The 19,352-nt window shown below is 34.3% G+C and overlaps 1 protein-coding gene across 1 annotated transcript in view; it reads left to right on the top strand.

Annotated features, from left to right (window-relative positions):
• The window catches only part of LRP1B (LDL receptor related protein 1B), a 1,816,022-nt gene that overhangs the window by 1,049,908 nt on the left and 746,762 nt on the right, over positions 1-19,352 (top strand). Inside the window, exons 12-15 of the mRNA XM_036254023.1 lie at positions 1,468-1,648; positions 7,802-8,021; positions 10,141-10,330; positions 18,151-18,273. Of these exons, the coding sequence (XP_036109916.1) occupies positions 1,468-1,648; positions 7,802-8,021; positions 10,141-10,330; positions 18,151-18,273 (714 nt within the window). The remainder of the gene's footprint in view (positions 1-1,467; positions 1,649-7,801; positions 8,022-10,140; positions 10,331-18,150; positions 18,274-19,352) is intronic.

The following is a 19,352-nucleotide window of genomic DNA, read 5'->3' as shown; positions in this document are numbered from 1 at the left end:
AAAGTTTTAAAAATAAGACTATTGAGAAAGAAGTTTTCCATGCTGGAATAGAATTCAAAAGTAATATAAATTTTGAAAACCAACTAACAAGATAAAAATTAGCCACTGACAATGGTAAATAGAAAAAAAGCAAATGATTACTCTCTTCCCATTATGCCAGAGCAGGCAAGTACTCACAAAATTAAGTATCAATAAAGTAAAGGCAAAATTAAACTATTTTTAAGCATAGACACAATTAACCAGTGAAAATTACTCATCCTGCATGGTAATGAAGCAGATAGCTAGTGAAATTGAGAACATACCTGATTCACTATAATGAGATTTTCAGTTAGATCAAATCACATGTTGTATTAACATACTGATTAGCAGGAAAGGTCACAAAAAGAAATTTTAGTTTTTTCCAAGGTCAGAGGGGCCATGCAATTAAAGAATATAATAGCAAACCTGTATTACATCTGCATAGGAGGGGATTCATGTAGGTCCCCAGCCATGTGCGATGCACAGCTCTGTCTCTGATGTACTACTACCTCTTGCTTTGTTCAGTAAACTCCAGTTCTCTACCTCAGACCCTGGAGGAAGAGGCTTCCCTGGTTTTGGAAGACAAAAAGGAGTTCACAGTAATTCCTCATGCAGAAGAGGAATGGGACTATCATTATAATGCTGTGGAAAGTTTGGAGGGTAGTTTACAAAAAGGCAAAAAGCGAGGCTCAGACTCACTGGAGGAACAGTACAGTTTTTTGGGGGATTATCTGACTTGGATTTTTATCTCAGCTCTACCACCTTTTGTGTGATAATAGACTATAAGCCTTCTCTTTTAAAGTATTAGAATTTCCCCTTGGTAAAGTGTTTGAATTAAGTGAGCTCATAAGATTATATATTTATAATAGTCCTTTGAATTATTGCTGTCTGTATCTTACAGAAGCCTGCAGTGGTGTCCTTTTAGAAACAGGTCTGGAATACACAGACATATTCCAGTGCTCTCTGCGAGTCACTGTTCACACAGCTCTATGATGCAAACTGTGCTGGGCCCTCCCAGGCGTACTTCTGCGGAACCCGTGATTTCTTGGCCAGAGGACATTCAAGTTCTTTTGATTACTCAAATTATATATTGAAAATTTTAGCTTGCTTACTTTTGGAACATATTACTTGTTCATATTACTTGAATATGCTTTTTTTTTGTATCACTCTTTTTCTGAGAACTCATCTTTCACCCATTTTTGTTCTCATTATTTAGATTTTTTTTCCTGCAGATTACTATTAAAATTATAATATATTGAGAGAGGGTCTGTCACTCACATAAAATGGCATTCAAAATAAAATTGAAAAATGTTCTATGGAGTGATAATACTTGCACAAATCACACTATGAAGACATCACTTCCTTTTTGGTTAAACTTTTTATTAAGTGGAACATCAGCAGTGGGCGCTATTGAACATCGTGTTCCATCCTTGTGATTGCCGTTCCCAGATCTGGACAACGTGGAGGGCATTGCTGTAGACTGGATTGGAAACAACCTCTACTGGACAAACGATGGCTATAGGAAGACCATTAACGTGGCCAGGCTGGAAAAGGCTACTCAGAGTCGGAAGACGCTTTTGGAGGGAGAAATGTCCCATCCCAGAGGGATTGTGGTGGATCCTGTTAATGGGTATGAAATATTTTATCAGCTTTATATAAGAAATTTATTACTAAATAATTTTTTAAAAATTTTGTAGTAGTAAGTTTTATGTAAATTCACGTGTGAATTTACACATGAATAGTCTGATTGGGAAAAGTTACTTATTTAGTGATTTGCTTCCCTAGAGAATGTGCAAAATAAACATATCAAACTAACTGAATTAAAATGAATAGATTACTTGTATAAAGGACATATATTCTTGATTTATTCAGACAAGCACCATAATTCTAGACATTTTAGACAGCCTGACTCAAAGATAAATAATCAATAAAATCAGATAATCAATCAATTTAACTTTTTAAAGGCCATTGATATTTAATGTATGCAAAAATAGCCAAGTTTTTTTGCACAGTTGATGTGGGCCTGGCGTTTTGTTAAATGGGTTACCATGCTCCTGTCCTGTAACCCTCACACCATTCGTTTGTATTAGTTGCTAAGCTCATCCTTGTTTTACAAAGAATAAATGGGCCCCGGCCAGTTTGTCTCAGTAGTGAGAGCGTCTGCCCACGGAGTGAAGGATATCGGGTTCAATTCCCAATCACGGGCATGTACCTGGGTTGCATGTTCAATCTCCGGCCCCAGTCGGGTTTGTGTGGGGGCAACCAGTCTCTCTCACATTGATGTTTCAAATATCCACATGTGGGAATTAACAACAACAAAACACACACACACACACACACACAAAACAAACAGACAAACAAAGTAATAGGTAGCTGACCTGCAAAAGACTGTTTAATTATTACGACTTTGGTGGAAGTTTAAACCCCAGCCACCTGTCTCTAAGACTTTACTCATAGCCACTATACTCTGCTACTTTTTTAATAGTCTAGATTGGTAATCACATAATTATAGTCATAGCCACAGTTTCCATATAGTGACATCATTTTATAGTATGCACTACTTGTTTTAGGATGAAATATTTTGTGCAATTCCTGTGAACATATTTTCTTTGGTTTTTATTCAGGACTGTCACCTGAACACAAACAATACTGTGCATATAGAAGTATTGAAGAAATGTGAAAATTCCTAACAGAAACTCAGGATTGACTGGATCCCATATTTTACAAGCACAACTGTTGTGTGTGGTTTTTATCCCTTCCATGGCTTACCTTTCACTGTTTCAAAACAGTATCACAACATGAATATTCATCATAGCTTACTGCATACATACAAAACATACTTAATAGGAGGCATTGACTCCCTTAAAAATTGAGACCACCAGATTGCCTTTCCTAGAATTATTTGTGTTGAAAATAGCTGCCAATATAATCAAGGTGCTTTTTTCCCAGGCTGACCCCTAAGTAGTGAATGAACTCATTGTATATATTTCTGTAGGACATAATTATACAGTAATATCAGTGATTTTATACACATATTCTTTAATTATCTGCTCTGTTTCTGGACTTTTAACCCAAGCCCTCTATATCTGACCTTTAAACTAAGCCAATATTAATTATAAGAGAAAAATATCTATTCCACACCATCTAAATGTACTTGAAGCAAGATGTTTTAAATGTGTCCTAAAACAACCTCTTCTTTCTCAGAATTCTGTTAGAGAAAAATATTTTCTGGTAGAGTTAAAGGGTCTTTGTGGGGCTCAGGAAGATGACACAAATATGGAGGTGATGGGATCCTGTGATTGGGAAGGACATGTAGAGGTTGCTAGGTCTATCCCTCTCTTCAAATTCAGGAATCTCAATATATGTCTCTAAGGGGCAAGCATGCAACTTATATTTAAAACTATAGCATCTACATAGTTTATAGTGTTTGGGGGATATTGTGATTGATATGACATTTTTTTCTTTTTATTAAGTCGGTTTGTGCATCCCTGTAATTATTGCTACAGAGGACGACTCTAAAACCTCTTCCATTCTATGCATTTTCAAGTACAAATTGAGCACTGCTCTTATGCCCCAACCTGTAAAATGAAGAGACATATCTGTGCATGTATACGTGTGTGTGTGTGTGTGTGTGTGTGTGTGTATTTTCCCTAGTAATATACTATGCCCAGAGCTCTGCACCAGGTATATAATGGTTAATAAAACAGGCAAGCCTTAACCTCATGAAGCATCGTGTGTTATCTGCAAGGTGGAGATGAGGGGATAGACCAGAGTGGTAGAGGAAAACAAAAAGGTTAACATAGTGAAGACTCATAATAGAAACCTATTTAAATAAGTTTGTTGAAAGGCCTCTTTAAGGAGGCATCATGTAAGATGAAAATTTATTACAGAGAAGGAATCATCCATGGAGAGTGAGAAAAAGAGTATTTAGATCAAGAAAATGGTATGTTTGAATCTTAAATTGGGCGAGGATTGAGTGTCAGAGAAACTGAAATGGAGACAGTGGGATTGGATGGCAGATGGCAGGGGGCATTGGGCTGGAATGCCATTGAAAAGGATGGGACCCTTGCCCACCACGATGGGAGCTTTGTACTTTGTCTGCAGTGTAAGAGTAAGACAGGAAATGAATATAATCATGTTTACATTAAAATATACTAATCTCACTATTCTTTGAAGAATGGATAGGAAGACAGGAGAAATATAAATGGATTATCCAAATTATTGTTTGACCCTCATACAATATGTTTCTCTTTATTTTATTTTGTTTTTTTTCATCACCATTGATCGTCCTACACCCTCTTCTACCTCTACCCATCTCCCTCCCCCATACAATCAACACACTGTCTTTTAAAACGAGGAAGAAACTTTAGTTCCGAAAACCCCACTTAAAACAGCGTCATATAACTTTAAGCAAAACATTTCAGGGGGAGAAAAAGGATTTATTTACATTTTTACTACCATAACATCTACTTATAGCTGTGCAGAGAAGGAGAACATCTGTGATTGCTTATTAACAAAAATTACTCATTTCAAAAATATACTTGATCAAAAGCTCCATAATCAATTATATAGTCAGTAAAGAATTCATTTATTTTTATTAAAATATATTTTTTGATTATCATACAGATCAATAGAAATCAGTAAGGTAATGATTATCCTCAATGAGTTTATAATTTGGTGTGCTTATGTATACACACACACACACACACACCCCTGCACAATTACCTTTAAAATAAAATAGAATAATATGCATGCTCTTCAGAAATTACTGAGGTTTTTAAAACAGAATTGAGTTTTCGTGGATGAATAGGATTTCCAGATTAATAAAGTTGATCCCAGCGGCTTGGGATGTGCAGTCATAAGGTTTGTCACTGTTCTGAAGGGACTATACGTACTTGTTTAGAAGAAGGGAATTTGGTGGCAGTCCCGTGGCGAGATGACTTCATTAAAGACAGAGCTGAGGGTATGTGGAGAGACACGCACAGTAGGAGGTGAAACCAGAAATAAGCAGAAGTCTTCAATGTTGTGCTTAAAAGCTCAGGTTTATTTTGCTGACAACAGAATAATTGAAAGGTTTTGAAGATAAAAGTCACATTTCTTAATTCATGATTTAGGAAGACAAGTGCTAACAGTGTGACAGGCATGTGAGAAACAATGCCTTAGGAGTTCCCTTTGAAAAGGATGAAAGGCAGCCAGTAGCATTTATAATCGAGCAGAAAAGTGGGGATTGAGATAGGAGAGACCCAAAAGGAATAGGACTGTGGCCTCCCCAGTTGCTGATACGGGGATGAAGCTGAAGTCAGTGCCAATTAGGGCAGCACCATTCCCAAGCTTATTGCTGCGTGTGAACTCCATCCTCCTAATAATTTCACAGTTCATAATTTATAGCAATAACTCAGAAACCCATATTTCCAGTTCTCACTTCTCAAAATATTATCTATGTGAACTACGTCCAAAGCTGAGTGTGTATTTCTCCCCAAAGAGGATCTTGGGCAGCCATATCTCAGCTAAGAGCGTAACACCCTCCAGCTAGAAATAGGTCAGCAAACAAATCAGTTTTTTTTTTTAACAGCAAAAATTATGTTACTTCCATGACAGAGGAACTTTTAGGGATTAAGATATTTCTAAGACTGACCACCAGATAATACAATTTTAACTTGGGGGCATGGTTAATATCAGCAAAGCCAAACATAGTGTTAAGGGTACAAATATGAATAAGATGGAATCCTTGCCCTTAATTATTTTGATTTTTAATTGGAATGATCAGATATGCAATTCAAGGCATAAGTGCAATCAATACTATAAGATAATTAAAAAATGTCACTAGGAAACAAATGAAAGAGCCTATTTAGACAGAAAGACTAAGGATAAACACCATCAAAAAATCTTATTTGAACAGGCCTTGAACTTTAAAGGTACATATTTTCTTGCCATATAAGCAGCAGGCTGACTTAAAATAATGTTGATTTGATGGCTACCCCAAGTTTCATCACCTGTAAAAAAAGATTTATATGCTTATTTTATTGTTTCTATTTTCTGTATTTAAGGACCTTCACATTTGATTTTGTTTAATCAGATAATGAAATGGGTAGATGATGATAACATGCATAGTCTCAGTCAGTTTGGCATGTTCTTCTTTTATTTTGTTTAAATAAAAACAATTTTATTAATAGATCATATCACAGAAGTATTTCTTCAAACATAAAACAATACAAAGTATGTTTAGAACATCTGGAATTATTCCTCATTTATCTGTATGTACATGTGTAGGTATGTGTGCACATGCATGTGTGATTTGGGTTAGAGACTCACCAAAAAAAAAAAAGTTACTATGATCAAAAGAAAAGCTAGATGGAAAGATAATTGCAATTTTAACAACTTATAAATTAGCACCAAGAATAAACTTTCACTGATGAACTGTATTTGAGGTTTTAGGAAAGTATTACTAGGCAGACCAAAGTTGCACATTTGCCTTTTACATAGCCAATGCTTGTGGTTGAAGTCATGTGAGTATGCCTAGCTAGTAGAGGATTACAGCAAATAGAATGACTCTTCTGTTCATCCCTAATTGGTTCCAATAAGAACACCACTCCTAGAACACAAGATAAGCATATCGCCATGTTTATTTCTAGGATCAGAATGTATTTTGACTTAATAAAATTCAATAAACTTCCTCAGGTCTAAAAAGGCATTATCAACCTAAGAGTGTACCATTAAAAAAATGTAAAAAAGAACTTCATTGACAAAACTTATGGATGGTGTGTTGCAGCCAAAATTGTCTCAGATCTGCCTGTTTAGATCCCTGTCGGATTATTAGCCATGGATACAGATTTTTCCCAGATTACCTTAGAAACTCTCCAGGGCCCATAGGAAGTGGGAGGCAGAGAATCTAACAAGGGTATTTCTAGGGTAAGCAGCTTAGGAAAGCTTTGGCATTTTCCGAAGTTGTTTATGAGGTGACTGAATTAAAGCCTACTCTTTAATTAATAACTCAGGCACTTTCACACGACCCTAGAACAACACAGGTGGAGGGTTGAACCGCTTCGTGAGGGATTGGTGCGTTCGCTCAGGGCTCTCTCCCTCTATTGTAGCTTACACAGAATGATTTGTTCTTAAGGCAGAAGCTTTTGTTTGCGATAGAAATTAAAACTCAAAATCTTAAGGTCAGCAACCTGCTGTTATTAAACTTCTGCACAGCTAAATCATCTTCTGTGGGTTTTGGAGTAATAATAAGCAGCAATAAAGTGTAGGCGATTTGCACCAGGAAGACAAATGAGACAGCCAAACAAGCACAGTGTGAGTGGGCCTTTTAGATCAAAGACAGTCCTATTGCCTGTCTTAAAAAATAATAATCCATCTGAGATTAAATAAACTCTGGAGTCCAGCATTAACTGCACCATGAGTTCTCATGTCTGTCAATGTGCGTTGTAATTACATAACTGATTACATGTTTTATGAAGTGGAAAACATTTAATAATCATCAGTAATGCCTCAAAAACCACTTCCCAAACATGCATCAACAGCAAAGAAAATCAACATTTTGCACTTACTGTTAGCTTAATTAATCTTTGAGACCGGTAAGTATGGTAGTGTGTTTTTTGTAGTGTGTCCAATCAAACCACTCCCCTGAACACAGAGTTAATTCCCTTCGGCAGGTATGCATTTAAGTAGGAGAAAAATCAGAATGCAGTTAGATTTCATGGAGGTGCCCAGTCTGAGGAAGTGTCCCTCTCTACAGTGGCTGGTTGAAGTAACACGTGTGCTCTTGTTTGTCATGTCATAGTTGGATGTACTGGACAGACTGGGAGGAAGATGAAATTGATGACAGCGTGGGAAGGATCGAGAAGGCCTGGATGGACGGCTTTAATCGGCAGATTTTTGTGACTTCAAAGATGCTGTGGCCAAATGGTTTAACTCTGGATTTTCACACCAACACCTTATACTGGTGTGATGCCTATTATGATCACATTGAAAAGGTGTTTTTGAATGGAACTCACAGGAAGGTAACAGACACATGCTGCTGGTTTTAACCCAGGGGCTTCTGTTTTTTCATGGAGCCTTGTTGTGTTGTGTTCAAAATACTTTTAAGTATACTTTTACCGCTCGGAGGTGGCTGCAGCAGTCTCTGCGGGGTGGCTGACGGGGCTGAGCACTGAAGAGGGCAGCTGGTCCTGGCCTCTGGGAGAACAGGCCAGCCGCCATGGTCTGCAGGGTTTGTGAGGGTTTCCAAAGGGGCTCTCAGGATATCAGAGCTGCTTGGAGATGCAGCTTTTCTATATCCTGGATGAGTTTGCTATGACCAAGCAACCCAACTCTATTCAGGTCTTCCAACTAGGCAGCTGAAATGTAATCTACATATTATGAAAATAAATGATAATGCATTTATTTGAATAAAGAACCTCATGGCATTGAAATGGAAACACAAGAATAAACTGAGCCCTGGCTGGTTTTACACAGTGGTTAGAGCATCGGCCTGCGGACCAGAGAGACCTGGGTTTGGTTCCCGCTAAGGGCGTGTACCTCGGTTGCAGTTTGTCCCTGGCCCCAGCTGGGATAGTGTGGGTGGCAGCCACTCGATATGTCCCTCTCACATTAATGTTTCTCTCTCTCGCTCTTTCTCCCTCTCTCCCTCCTGCTCTATCTGAAGATAAATGCAAAAAATATGTCCTCGGGTGAGGATTAAAAAAAAAAGAAGAATAAACTTAACTTCAAGCTTGTTGGTAGATATAGATATCAACCTCTTCTTGCCTCTTTTGGTAGAATCACTGCAAAATGATTCTGAAATTCTTGGGTCATTGAGGATGCAGTTGACTTTGTGACAGAGACAATGTAAATAAAATATAACCTCTATAGTTTATCATATAATAACCTAAGCACATACAAGATTCTGAACTTCAACTGTTTAGTCAAATAATGGAAAAGTAGAATATTCAAAATTACCAAAATGCTCTACTTCTTTTCTGGAAAGGAAGATGGAACAGTGGGCTAGGCCCACCCACTATGAATTCTCTTTGAGAAATAAATAGCATGTGGATCAGTTAAGACTATTTCAGCCATTGATTCAACCTAACAGTGCTTTAAATATGTTTCTCCAAATGAGTATGATGCATTGGCATGTAACCTAACGTCACATACTTAACAAGGACCAATAAATATTTATGATTTCTTTGAAGATGTTCACATGTACACAGTGTACATAACATTTGAATGGCCAATATATTTTAGCTTACATTGAGGTGAGAAAATAAAAATAAGAAACTGTCTTAATTTTCCAATATATGAAAATTTGTCATGAAGAATTCAGAAAAAAGGAGCAAAATTTGAATAGCAAATCTTACATTATTTGATAACTTCCTCAATTCTCTAATAGTAAATGAAATGAGTATAAAGTGTTGTTTTCATATTGCATACAATCCACCTTATATATGGCAAAAGGTGAAAAAGTATTATCGTTATTGGGGGTATTATTCCTTATTTTTTTCTGCAACCCTACATGATTGCTCCATTTAAACAACAAACATATAAAACTGGAATGCAAAGAATATATCAATCAGAATTGAAATTAGCCAATGAACCTTGTTTATCTATTTATTCTTAGTAAATTTTTCTATCTTCAAAATTAAAATATTTATCCTCTTCCCTGTCATTTCTTCAATTTTCATTTGCTCATTAAATAGGAAGATCTCTTTCACTCCCAGTATCTTAATACTATGTTGTACCCCTTGGCTACTGGACGAGTAATATTGCAAATACATACTGACACTAATTACTCAGATCAATTTCTATTCCAGGATATATTCTAGAATAGTACAAACAAAAGACACAGGGAAGAACCTCAGACAAAGACATTTTAACATTTGTATTTCTTGACCATATAATTAAAGTGAAATATGAGAGAATTTAAATGAATAAAATACAAATGGTCTCCAACAAATAAGTTCTAGAAGCAGAAAAATATGCTCACATTGTGAAATCCATTTTTCAAAGAGACTGAAAGAAAATAGGAGTTAAGACATTAGGTAGATTGCTATCTGTTATATTTATTCGAATACGGCTTTCTTTAAATATTGTATGTTTCTAGAGGTCAGTTCTGAGTTTTCATGATGTGTTTATGCTTTGCAGGTTGTTTACAGTGGGAAAGAGCTGAACCATCCCTTTGGACTGTCACACCATGGGAATTATGTGTTCTGGACTGATTATATGAATGGTTCCATTTTTCAACTGGATTTGATAACAGATGAGGTGACATTACTGAGGCGTGAGAGACCACCCCTGTTTGGGCTTCAGATTTATGACCCACGAAAGCAACAAGGTATTACAAACCAAATAAAATGGCTTCTGAGTTTAATACATAATACTTCACAGTAGTTACAAAAAGGTTTTATTTTCACAGTGTTGCTGAAATTTTATGATAATAGTTGTCTAGTCACTCCAAAATCAATCAGATCTTGGATTTTGTTATCATAAAATCTTATTATTTTATTATTCAAAATAACCCGATTGAGTAAGTCTGAGAATTCTGAGTGAATTTTAAGGTTTTTTCTAAATACCTCTTTTTTTATGTCTCTTCCCTGAAGGAGCCTGTTAAAGTAAAAAATATAGAGATTTTTAATGTTTTCAAAGATTAACTATTATGAGCAGTTAGAAAAACTTTGATTGGGAAACAAATATTATGGCAAAATATATAAAATACATTATATAATGAAATTGTTTTTTTAACAGTGTCTAGTATATTTTATCTAATTAGTTCCATGTGAATTTAAAGAGCATTTAATTAATTTAGATGATATGAAATAAAATAATCTACCATGATATTTGAATTTTATTAAAATCAGATAATATTCTATGATTTTATCTACATGAGTTAATATTTATTAGGCCACCCACAAATAGCACAACTTAGAATTTAGGGATTAAGAACAAAAAAAAACTTATAAATTATGTAGTAGATTTTTTTGTTATAAGTCTAAAGTCATTGTTCCTCTTTAAATGGACACATTTTTGTGGAAATTTAATGACCATATGTTTCAATACATTTTGAGTGAAAAATTATGTCCTGAGTGTTCAATTCACATGTTGTCAATAGGGACTTATGTAGCAATAAAATTTTTTGAAGATAGTTCAACTAAAAGAGGAATGTTAAAAAATATATATATATCTCAATCAAGAACATTTTTTTTTACTGGATTAAAATTGCCTTATTGAAATACAAATGCAACTTCATTAAATAATGGAAGTACATAAAGTGGAAAGCACATAAAGTTTTAATAGCTAATAAAAGATAAAATTATCTTTAAAAGTAAAAAAAGAAATTATTTGTGATGGCATAAGCTATAGTTGTGGACACAAAATAAATAGAGCAATTGCCTGCATAGATCACGTGGTAATATTGTTGGTTACATTCACATCAACCCTGACCTCTGCCCCTGCCACCGTTGCCTTTTGTCCACACCGAACTGGAGGCAAGGCTATGAACAGGAGCAACCCTCCTCAGCAGCCCTCCTGTGGTGTCTCGTTTTCAGGGCTGTTGTTCCCTCTAATTCCACATTCTTTCATTTCCTGGGTTTTATTACACCCATCAGTATATAATCACATTTTCTATTTTCACTCTCTTTAGAAATCGTCTGTCTTGAATGTCATTGCTAAACTCCCTGTAGTCAAATTCCATGACATTTTTATAGTCTTTAACTTCTTTTAGCTTCTGGTTGTTTTAGAAAGTTGATCAATTAAATGCAACATATGGGATGAAGAATGTCTGAGCTTACTGTAAGATGGGCGTGGGCTCAAATCCAGATCCTAACACTTTCTCCTTGGTAAACTTGAGACACATCATAAAGATTTAACAAAGATAAGCAATGCTTTCTTCATGCATTTTTTATAAGAAATATATAACTATTTGTTAAATAAAAGTGAGACTTAGAACAGTGCCTGCATTTTATATTAATTTGCCCTTACCATTTCTCAATCTGGAGGCACATATTTATAAGTTTCCTTGAATATAAGCATTTTAAATAAATATTCAAATGAGTAATGTGTCACAATCATATACAAAAAGCACATGGCTCTGATAGGAATATGAGGACTGTATTCCGATGTTTATGAGGAATATATTTGGTGTTCCAGACAGTGTCATTGACATATAATTTGTTTAGTGCTATGCCTTGAAAGGACAGTAATTTTTTTTTAAAAGTACTTTAAAAAAATTGGTAATTCAAATGAAAACTTATCCTGATTACTAAAATCTTTATACAATCTTTATTGTAGAAACCATTATGTCCTGTCTTACTGATAGAATGCAGTTGGCCAAATTGATTGATTATTTTTTACTAATTTAGGTAAAATCAATTTGTTTGAGTTTTCTATCCAGTCTTCATGTGGCTAAGAATTTACTTGAATCTTCTAAACAGACAATACAGTATAGAAAGGATACCTACTGAACATCTTTTTGACTCTGTCAATAGACATTGAAATTGGATAAACTACTTAGGATCTACATTTTTAGTATATTTAACTGCATTGATCAAAATAGCTAGATTATGAAGCAAAATGCAGTCTAAAGTTTAAATACCATTCTAAAATTTCTCTCAGAAGTGTTTCTCTTTGCATCTTTTGAACATTAGATATTAATAAATATTTAGAAACATATAATTAGTGACACATGAATTTTGATTATATGTTGTCTTGTTAAACTTTTTTTAAAGGATAAAATAGTTGCAGTTGACTAGAAAAACCGTATCCTTGAGTAGTACATATCCCTATGCTGCATGGAATAGAATAACTTAGTCTTTTATAGCCTTTTACTTTCTCTCTCTTCCTTTCTTCTTTCTTTCTTTATCTCTCTATGAAAGACTAGGGTACATGGCATGATTTGTATATGTGCTACATATAGACTACATTTATTTATATTTAATATTTATACATATGTCTATGCCTATATGTACACATATATAAATACACAGATAGATAATAGTATACATACACACACATGCACACAAACACACATCACTCCACAGAAATACTATAAAAAAAATAGTCATGAATGTTATTAATGTAATATATAAATTCTTTTCCACTTGCTGTCAGAAAGTTAGGTAATTGGATCTCTCCACATCAGGAAAAACTCTTACCAGATTTTTTGGTAACACGCCAGCTTATTTGAGGAAGATTGACATATAACCATCATAAAGAGAAAGCTACCTCTAGGAATGAATTCCTAAGTGATTCTTAGGGATGTAAGAGCCCGGATATTTTTCTCGGTGCTATTGTTTCTTCTGATTTAATTGATAAGCTTTCCTTCTTTTCCATTTGTGTTAGGTATCTAGAACAATTTTTATAACCCTCTCCTGTAATTCCCCATATAAAGTACAGCAATTATATAAAATTAATATGCTTTTACATATTTAGAAGCATATTTATTTTCCCACATGTTTTAAAGAATATGATAATCAAAACTAACTACAATATTCCAAAAATGTTGATAAGTAGTGTCCTGAATCAAATTAAAATTAATTAATTAGCTGATATGCCAAATATATGAAATATATTAACAAATAAATTAGCTCTATAATTATAACTACCAGGAGATAAGCTAAATTTTTATTTGAATCTCATAAAAGACATTTAATATCAGTACTATTGATTTTGATTTTACATATGAGAAACACAACGTTCAAACAGATGTAGTCATTTATCCTCAGGAAGCAATGAGCCAGGAATAAACTGGGATTTGAGTTCAGGTTTTCCTGCCCACAGAGTATCTTTATGTGTTTTCTTTATGTGTCCAACATTTATGAAAATTATATAAATACTATATTTTTAGATAGAAAGAAAGAAACATGTGTTTTCTTCAGTCATTGTAGGTTTATCAATGATAAATTTTATATTCAAAACTTTTTAAAAATATAAAATTTTTCCTGATTATCTTTATAAAATCCAGGATTCAGAGATCTTAAGTTACAAAGCACTAGTATAAAATACACAGCATTTTTTATTCAATGTATGACATGATTATTAATGCATTATTTTATAGATCTAGCAAAGATTTATATTTAGTGATAGGGCCATTACCACAAATTTTTTATTTTTCTTTTCAATTTTCTCATGTTGGAAATAATCACCATAAAAAGTAACCCAAATACTTACTAAGCTCTTAATAGAGTTCACACACACACACACACACACACTCTCTCTCTCTCTCTCTCTCTCTCTCTCAGCTTCAAATAAGTCAAAGGAAAACACAATCCTTATGAACATATAATTCTTACAAGAGAGAAAAGTTAAGGCACATTTTTTTTCCTATCTCAGACTGACATCATTCAAAGCCAGTTCTTCTGAAATGATCCTAGATGAAATACATAATTTATATAAATTTAGGATCCAATTAAACTAGTCTTTATACAACTGTTATTTTCTCTTCTTAACTGCAAGCCAGACTATCTCTCCATCAGGTGGAGGGAATGAACCCCCATAGGTTTATTCTTCCTATTATGTTCAGAGACTTCTAATTGCACATATGATAAAACTGATAATTCAAGAGTTTAGGAGGCATATGAAAAAGGGGATTTTTTCTTTCACCGTTTTGAAGAAAATTCAGATAAATGGAAGAATGAAACAATGGAATTCCTTTGCACTAATGGTTCATGTATTTCACCGTTTGCTAGAAATATGATACTTTATCAATAAAAATCAATTACTGAGTCCTAAAAACATCGATATATTAATATAGACTTGTGAAATGTTTTAATATATCATATGTCTTTATTACTCTTCTATGAAAGTTATAATATACCTTTAGATAATATATTTGATATGCTAAGTACGCAGAGTATATATGTCACTTACATACTAATAAGAGTAGCCCTTTTAATTTAATTAAACAGACTTATATCAGTCCACATACATGTACCTTGCATCTACACCCTCAAATTATTGTTTCTGTTGTTCACATTGCTAATGGTTTAATTTGTTCATTTGTTTCTTCATTCACCAATTTAACTAATGTTTATCAAGCACACAGCCTGTGCCAGATACTGTAAGGGGCAGAAAAAAAATCTGCTTCTGCAAGATGTAAACTTGAGGGGGAGAGGCAACATTTTTTAACCGGACAAACTGCTACCTTGAACTTAATTTTAAAAGCTACTCCTCATTTGTTTTCTTTGTAGATTTGATGTTTTTAAAGTATCTGCTTCAAAGAAACTTAATCTATGATTATATTTTGTTGTTTTTATTATGTTATTTTCTGTTGTTTTTCATATATTAATAAATAAGAGTATATGAGCAATAATTTTAGATGAAGAGAAATCCTTTTTCTAATTATTTAAAAATTATGGTGATAATAATAATGACTTATTATCTAGAAATAAATAATAATCTTTATTCTTATTTTTATAATATTTTTTCTTATTTCTAGACATTAGAAAAGTAATTTAATCCTTAGATCCTCAGTATTTCCATCTGCAAATGAGATAAAACTTACTCTATAAGTTTATTATAAAAATTAAATTAAATGTATATTTAAGGTAACTAGCACTGGAATTTGATGCATAATGGATTTTCAATAATGATAACTATCAATTTGTTTATAAACTCTTTCATTGATATTCATGTATAAACAATTTTAGTGCTATTTTTAGTCACTTAATAATGTATTCAAGATAATATCTTTACATAAAAAATTTTATAAGCTACTAGAGATTCAAAAAAAACTATCACATGAGCTCTATTTGGAACATGTTCAAGTAATATATTAAAAATGTATTAAGTCCATCAGTAGACGAATGGATAAAAAAGCAGTGGTACATATACACAATGGAGTACTATGCAGCTGTAAGAAAGAAAGATCTCTTATCCTTTGAAACAACATGGAGGGACCTGGAAAGTATTATCCTAACGAAACAAGACAAACAAAGAAAGACAAGTATCATATGATCTCACTTATTTGTGGAATATAATGAACATAACAGTCTGAGGAATGGGGTAGTCCCAGAGGCATGGAAGTGGGGTACAGACTGACAATCCCCAGAAGAGGGGGTAGTGGGGGAGAGATAAACCACAGAACTTATATGCATGTATGCATGGACAATGGGCATGGACAACAAAGCTGGCCACAGTGCGGGGAGGAGGGGATGGGCAATCAGTGGGGAAAAAGGAGAAACATCTGTAACAAAATTAGATAAATTAATTTTAAAAAATTTTCTTCTGAAAAAAAAGTATTAAGACACCACTAAAATTTTCAAAATCTAAGAAATTTTAATGAGAGATGTAGAATTATTTAAATTAATTTAGATTTTAGATTTCTGTTATGATAGGACAAATATCAATTCCTCTCTTTTAACATATAGTATTCACATAAAGGGTCTGTATTTAAAAGTTGGAATAATGATATTTTACTTTTAATTACTTAAATTTTATATTCAATAAGACTGATAAATATAAGTTATGCTATTAAATTAAATAATTTTTATTTAGATATATTTTGAATCTGAAAATATGTTCTAAAATATTGTTTTCAATACTTTCTTATTCTTTATTGTTTTAATTTTTCATCTAGTTCTCAATTATAAATTAGTTCTGATTTTCAGAATCTGAATGTCACTAACACATTGAATATAAAATTTAATCCTGTATACAAGGTAGATAACATAGATAAAACTCCTAAGCATCCTATAAAGTAGATTTTTATTCCATGGTCATAGAATAAATATGATGATATCTGGAAGCTGCTCAGAAATTTTTTGCATCTGCTGTTGGAAAAATCCTGAACTAAGCTTAATGATCCCTAGTTTAGTAATTGTGCTATAGCTTAAAATACTAGCTTCCTTAGCTTTTAAATGTACTTTTCATTTTTTATATACACAGAAAATGTAATTTACTTCCCAGGAAAATGAAAAGAAATATTTATATACTTTAGGTCATATTCTCTGATCTTTGGGTACATGCGGATAATCTGTGGGGATGAGTTCAATATTTATTGCATATAGCAATATTTCAAGTATTTCTTTGAACTCATTTCTTAACAATTTCTACACAGCACATCCCAGCCCTGAGGCCTACAGTGTAATAACCTAGTCTGTCATTTCCACCACAGTGTCAGCACCTACATTGAACTGGAATACATTTTAATCATGATATTATTTTGTTATATGTCTCTGAATGACGAAAAGCTCTTTATTTTGAATGTCTGGGTAAGATCTTCTAATACTATCAAAATATTATTTGATGATACAGTGAGGAATGCAACAGTGTAAAATGACCCTGACATTTACACTGCCATTGGATTGCGGTGTTCCAGGGTTCGCTGTAACTAGTCTACACTTTTAGGCTAAGAAAATTTACTTTCCTCTCGGCCTTTCCAACTGGAAGGAATAATGACATCAAAATGATGATTACCTCCATTTTATTTACTCTCACCTACATCTTTGTAAAACAGGATGTCCACCTTCTTCAAAATTGTCCTCAGTTGTATCTGAATGTCCAAGACTGTCTTCATATGTTCATGACTATGAGTGTCTGAGTTTCCCTGTGCCTGCTTGGCCGATGTCTGGCATGCCGCATCAGTGCCTCTGCTCTCTGGCCCACTGGGGCCACAGTCGACCCTTGTGTGCTACATGGTCTGCTGGTACTAGCCAGGCTGCTCATGTTAAGGCTTCGTGGGTAGCCTTAGTGCACCCCCACGCCCGCGCGCTCCTTGCACAGGGAGCACGATGCCCCACCCCTTCCCGCAAGCTTGTTTGCTTTCTGTTCACTTGGGATCCAATGCCATGTCCCAAGTGCTGGCGTTTTACTTTCCAAAATACTCGTACTTCCTAATCTTGGAAACTATCCTAAGACAGATGCCATTTTCTCTTCTCTATTTCACTTTCCTGGTACCCAACTGCACACAGATCTCTGTCTCCTGCAACCAACTTGCAAATTCCTTTCATCTACCAGCACATCATATATTTGCAAACATTTCTGAATGTCATTAAGGATTGAGCAGAAATAGTGACTACATTAATCAATTAACTGATTACATACTAATGTATATGTAATATGTATATGTGCATATTTATACCTACATATGTCTCCTAGAAATAACTGGCTAACTTTGGATGGAATCAGAGTTCTCTGACACACGTCATTCCCTCCTTGCAGGTGACAACATGTGCCGAGTAAATAACGGGGGCTGTAGTACACTGTGCTTGGCCGTTCCAGGAGGCCGAGCCTGTGCTTGTGCCGATAATCAACTTTTAGATGAAAACGGAACAACTTGCACTTGTAAGTTTCTTTTCTCATTACACCTATTGTTTGTGTGTGTCTTTTTAAAGACAAGATGAAACCAAAGGAATTAAAATCAAACTTGGAAAGAGAAAGTTAGTAAGTACTTAGGTATAATTCCTTTTAGACTACACATTACTCGCTAATTTCTAATGTATAGATGAATAGTGATGATCATGAAGTTTTGCAGAGTATTTTGCCGCTGCTGCATATAGTTTAGTAAAACAATAGTAATAAGTATATGCCACAGGAAAAAGTATTTTATGAAATTCTTAGGGAACCTCAACATTGGCAGTTTCAGTAACAATGTGTGCTGTTGGTTACATGGGTGATATGTGATACACACCATAGGTCTCAAATTACTCTTAATAGCTCAGTAAACTCAGTTATCTGGATCTTTGAAGAGTAAGGAACGAGGTGAAAAGGAGACTTCTAGAGAATTTCTAGACTTTACCAAAATAGTGAATTAACTATCTTGATCAACCTGGATTAAAATCACTGTATTAATTCCTGCTGACCTTCCTCAGTTTATTTGTCTTGTTATTCCAATGTGACACTTCTGAAATGTGTCTTCTCTACATGCATCATGTCCCTTAAGGACAATAGCAGCAACACTGCTCTGCATATGTTGAGTACAATATAAATGTTTCTGGAATAATTTAGTCTTGAATTGTGTGTTAGTCATGATTCCCCAAAGAAATAGAACCAGTAGGATGGCGCGAGAGAGAGAAAGAGAGAGAGACAGAGAGACAGAGAGAGACAGAGAGAGAGAGAGAGATTATAATTATACAGATTTAGCTCCAGTCTGAAGACTTGAGACCCTTGGTTCTATCAGGCCTTCAGCTGACTGGATGAGCCCCCCACCCCCATTAGGAAGGGTGATGTGCTTTACTTTAGTCCACTGAATCAAGTGTTAACCCCATCTAAAACCTTCTCACAGACACACCCAAAGCAATGTTTGACCAAATATCTGGGACCTCTATTGCCTAGTCAAGTTGACACATAAAATTAACCATTATAAGTTATTAAATAAATATTTTATGTATTTCCTCCCATCAGTCATAATGATTGTCTCTGGT

This window comes from Molossus molossus, unplaced genomic scaffold (assembly GCF_014108415.1).
Source record: "Molossus molossus isolate mMolMol1 unplaced genomic scaffold, mMolMol1.p scaffold_m16_p_11, whole genome shotgun sequence".
NCBI classification, from domain to species: Eukaryota; Metazoa; Chordata; class Mammalia; order Chiroptera; family Molossidae; genus Molossus; species Molossus molossus.
This window is presented reverse-complemented; position numbering and strand designations above follow the sequence as displayed.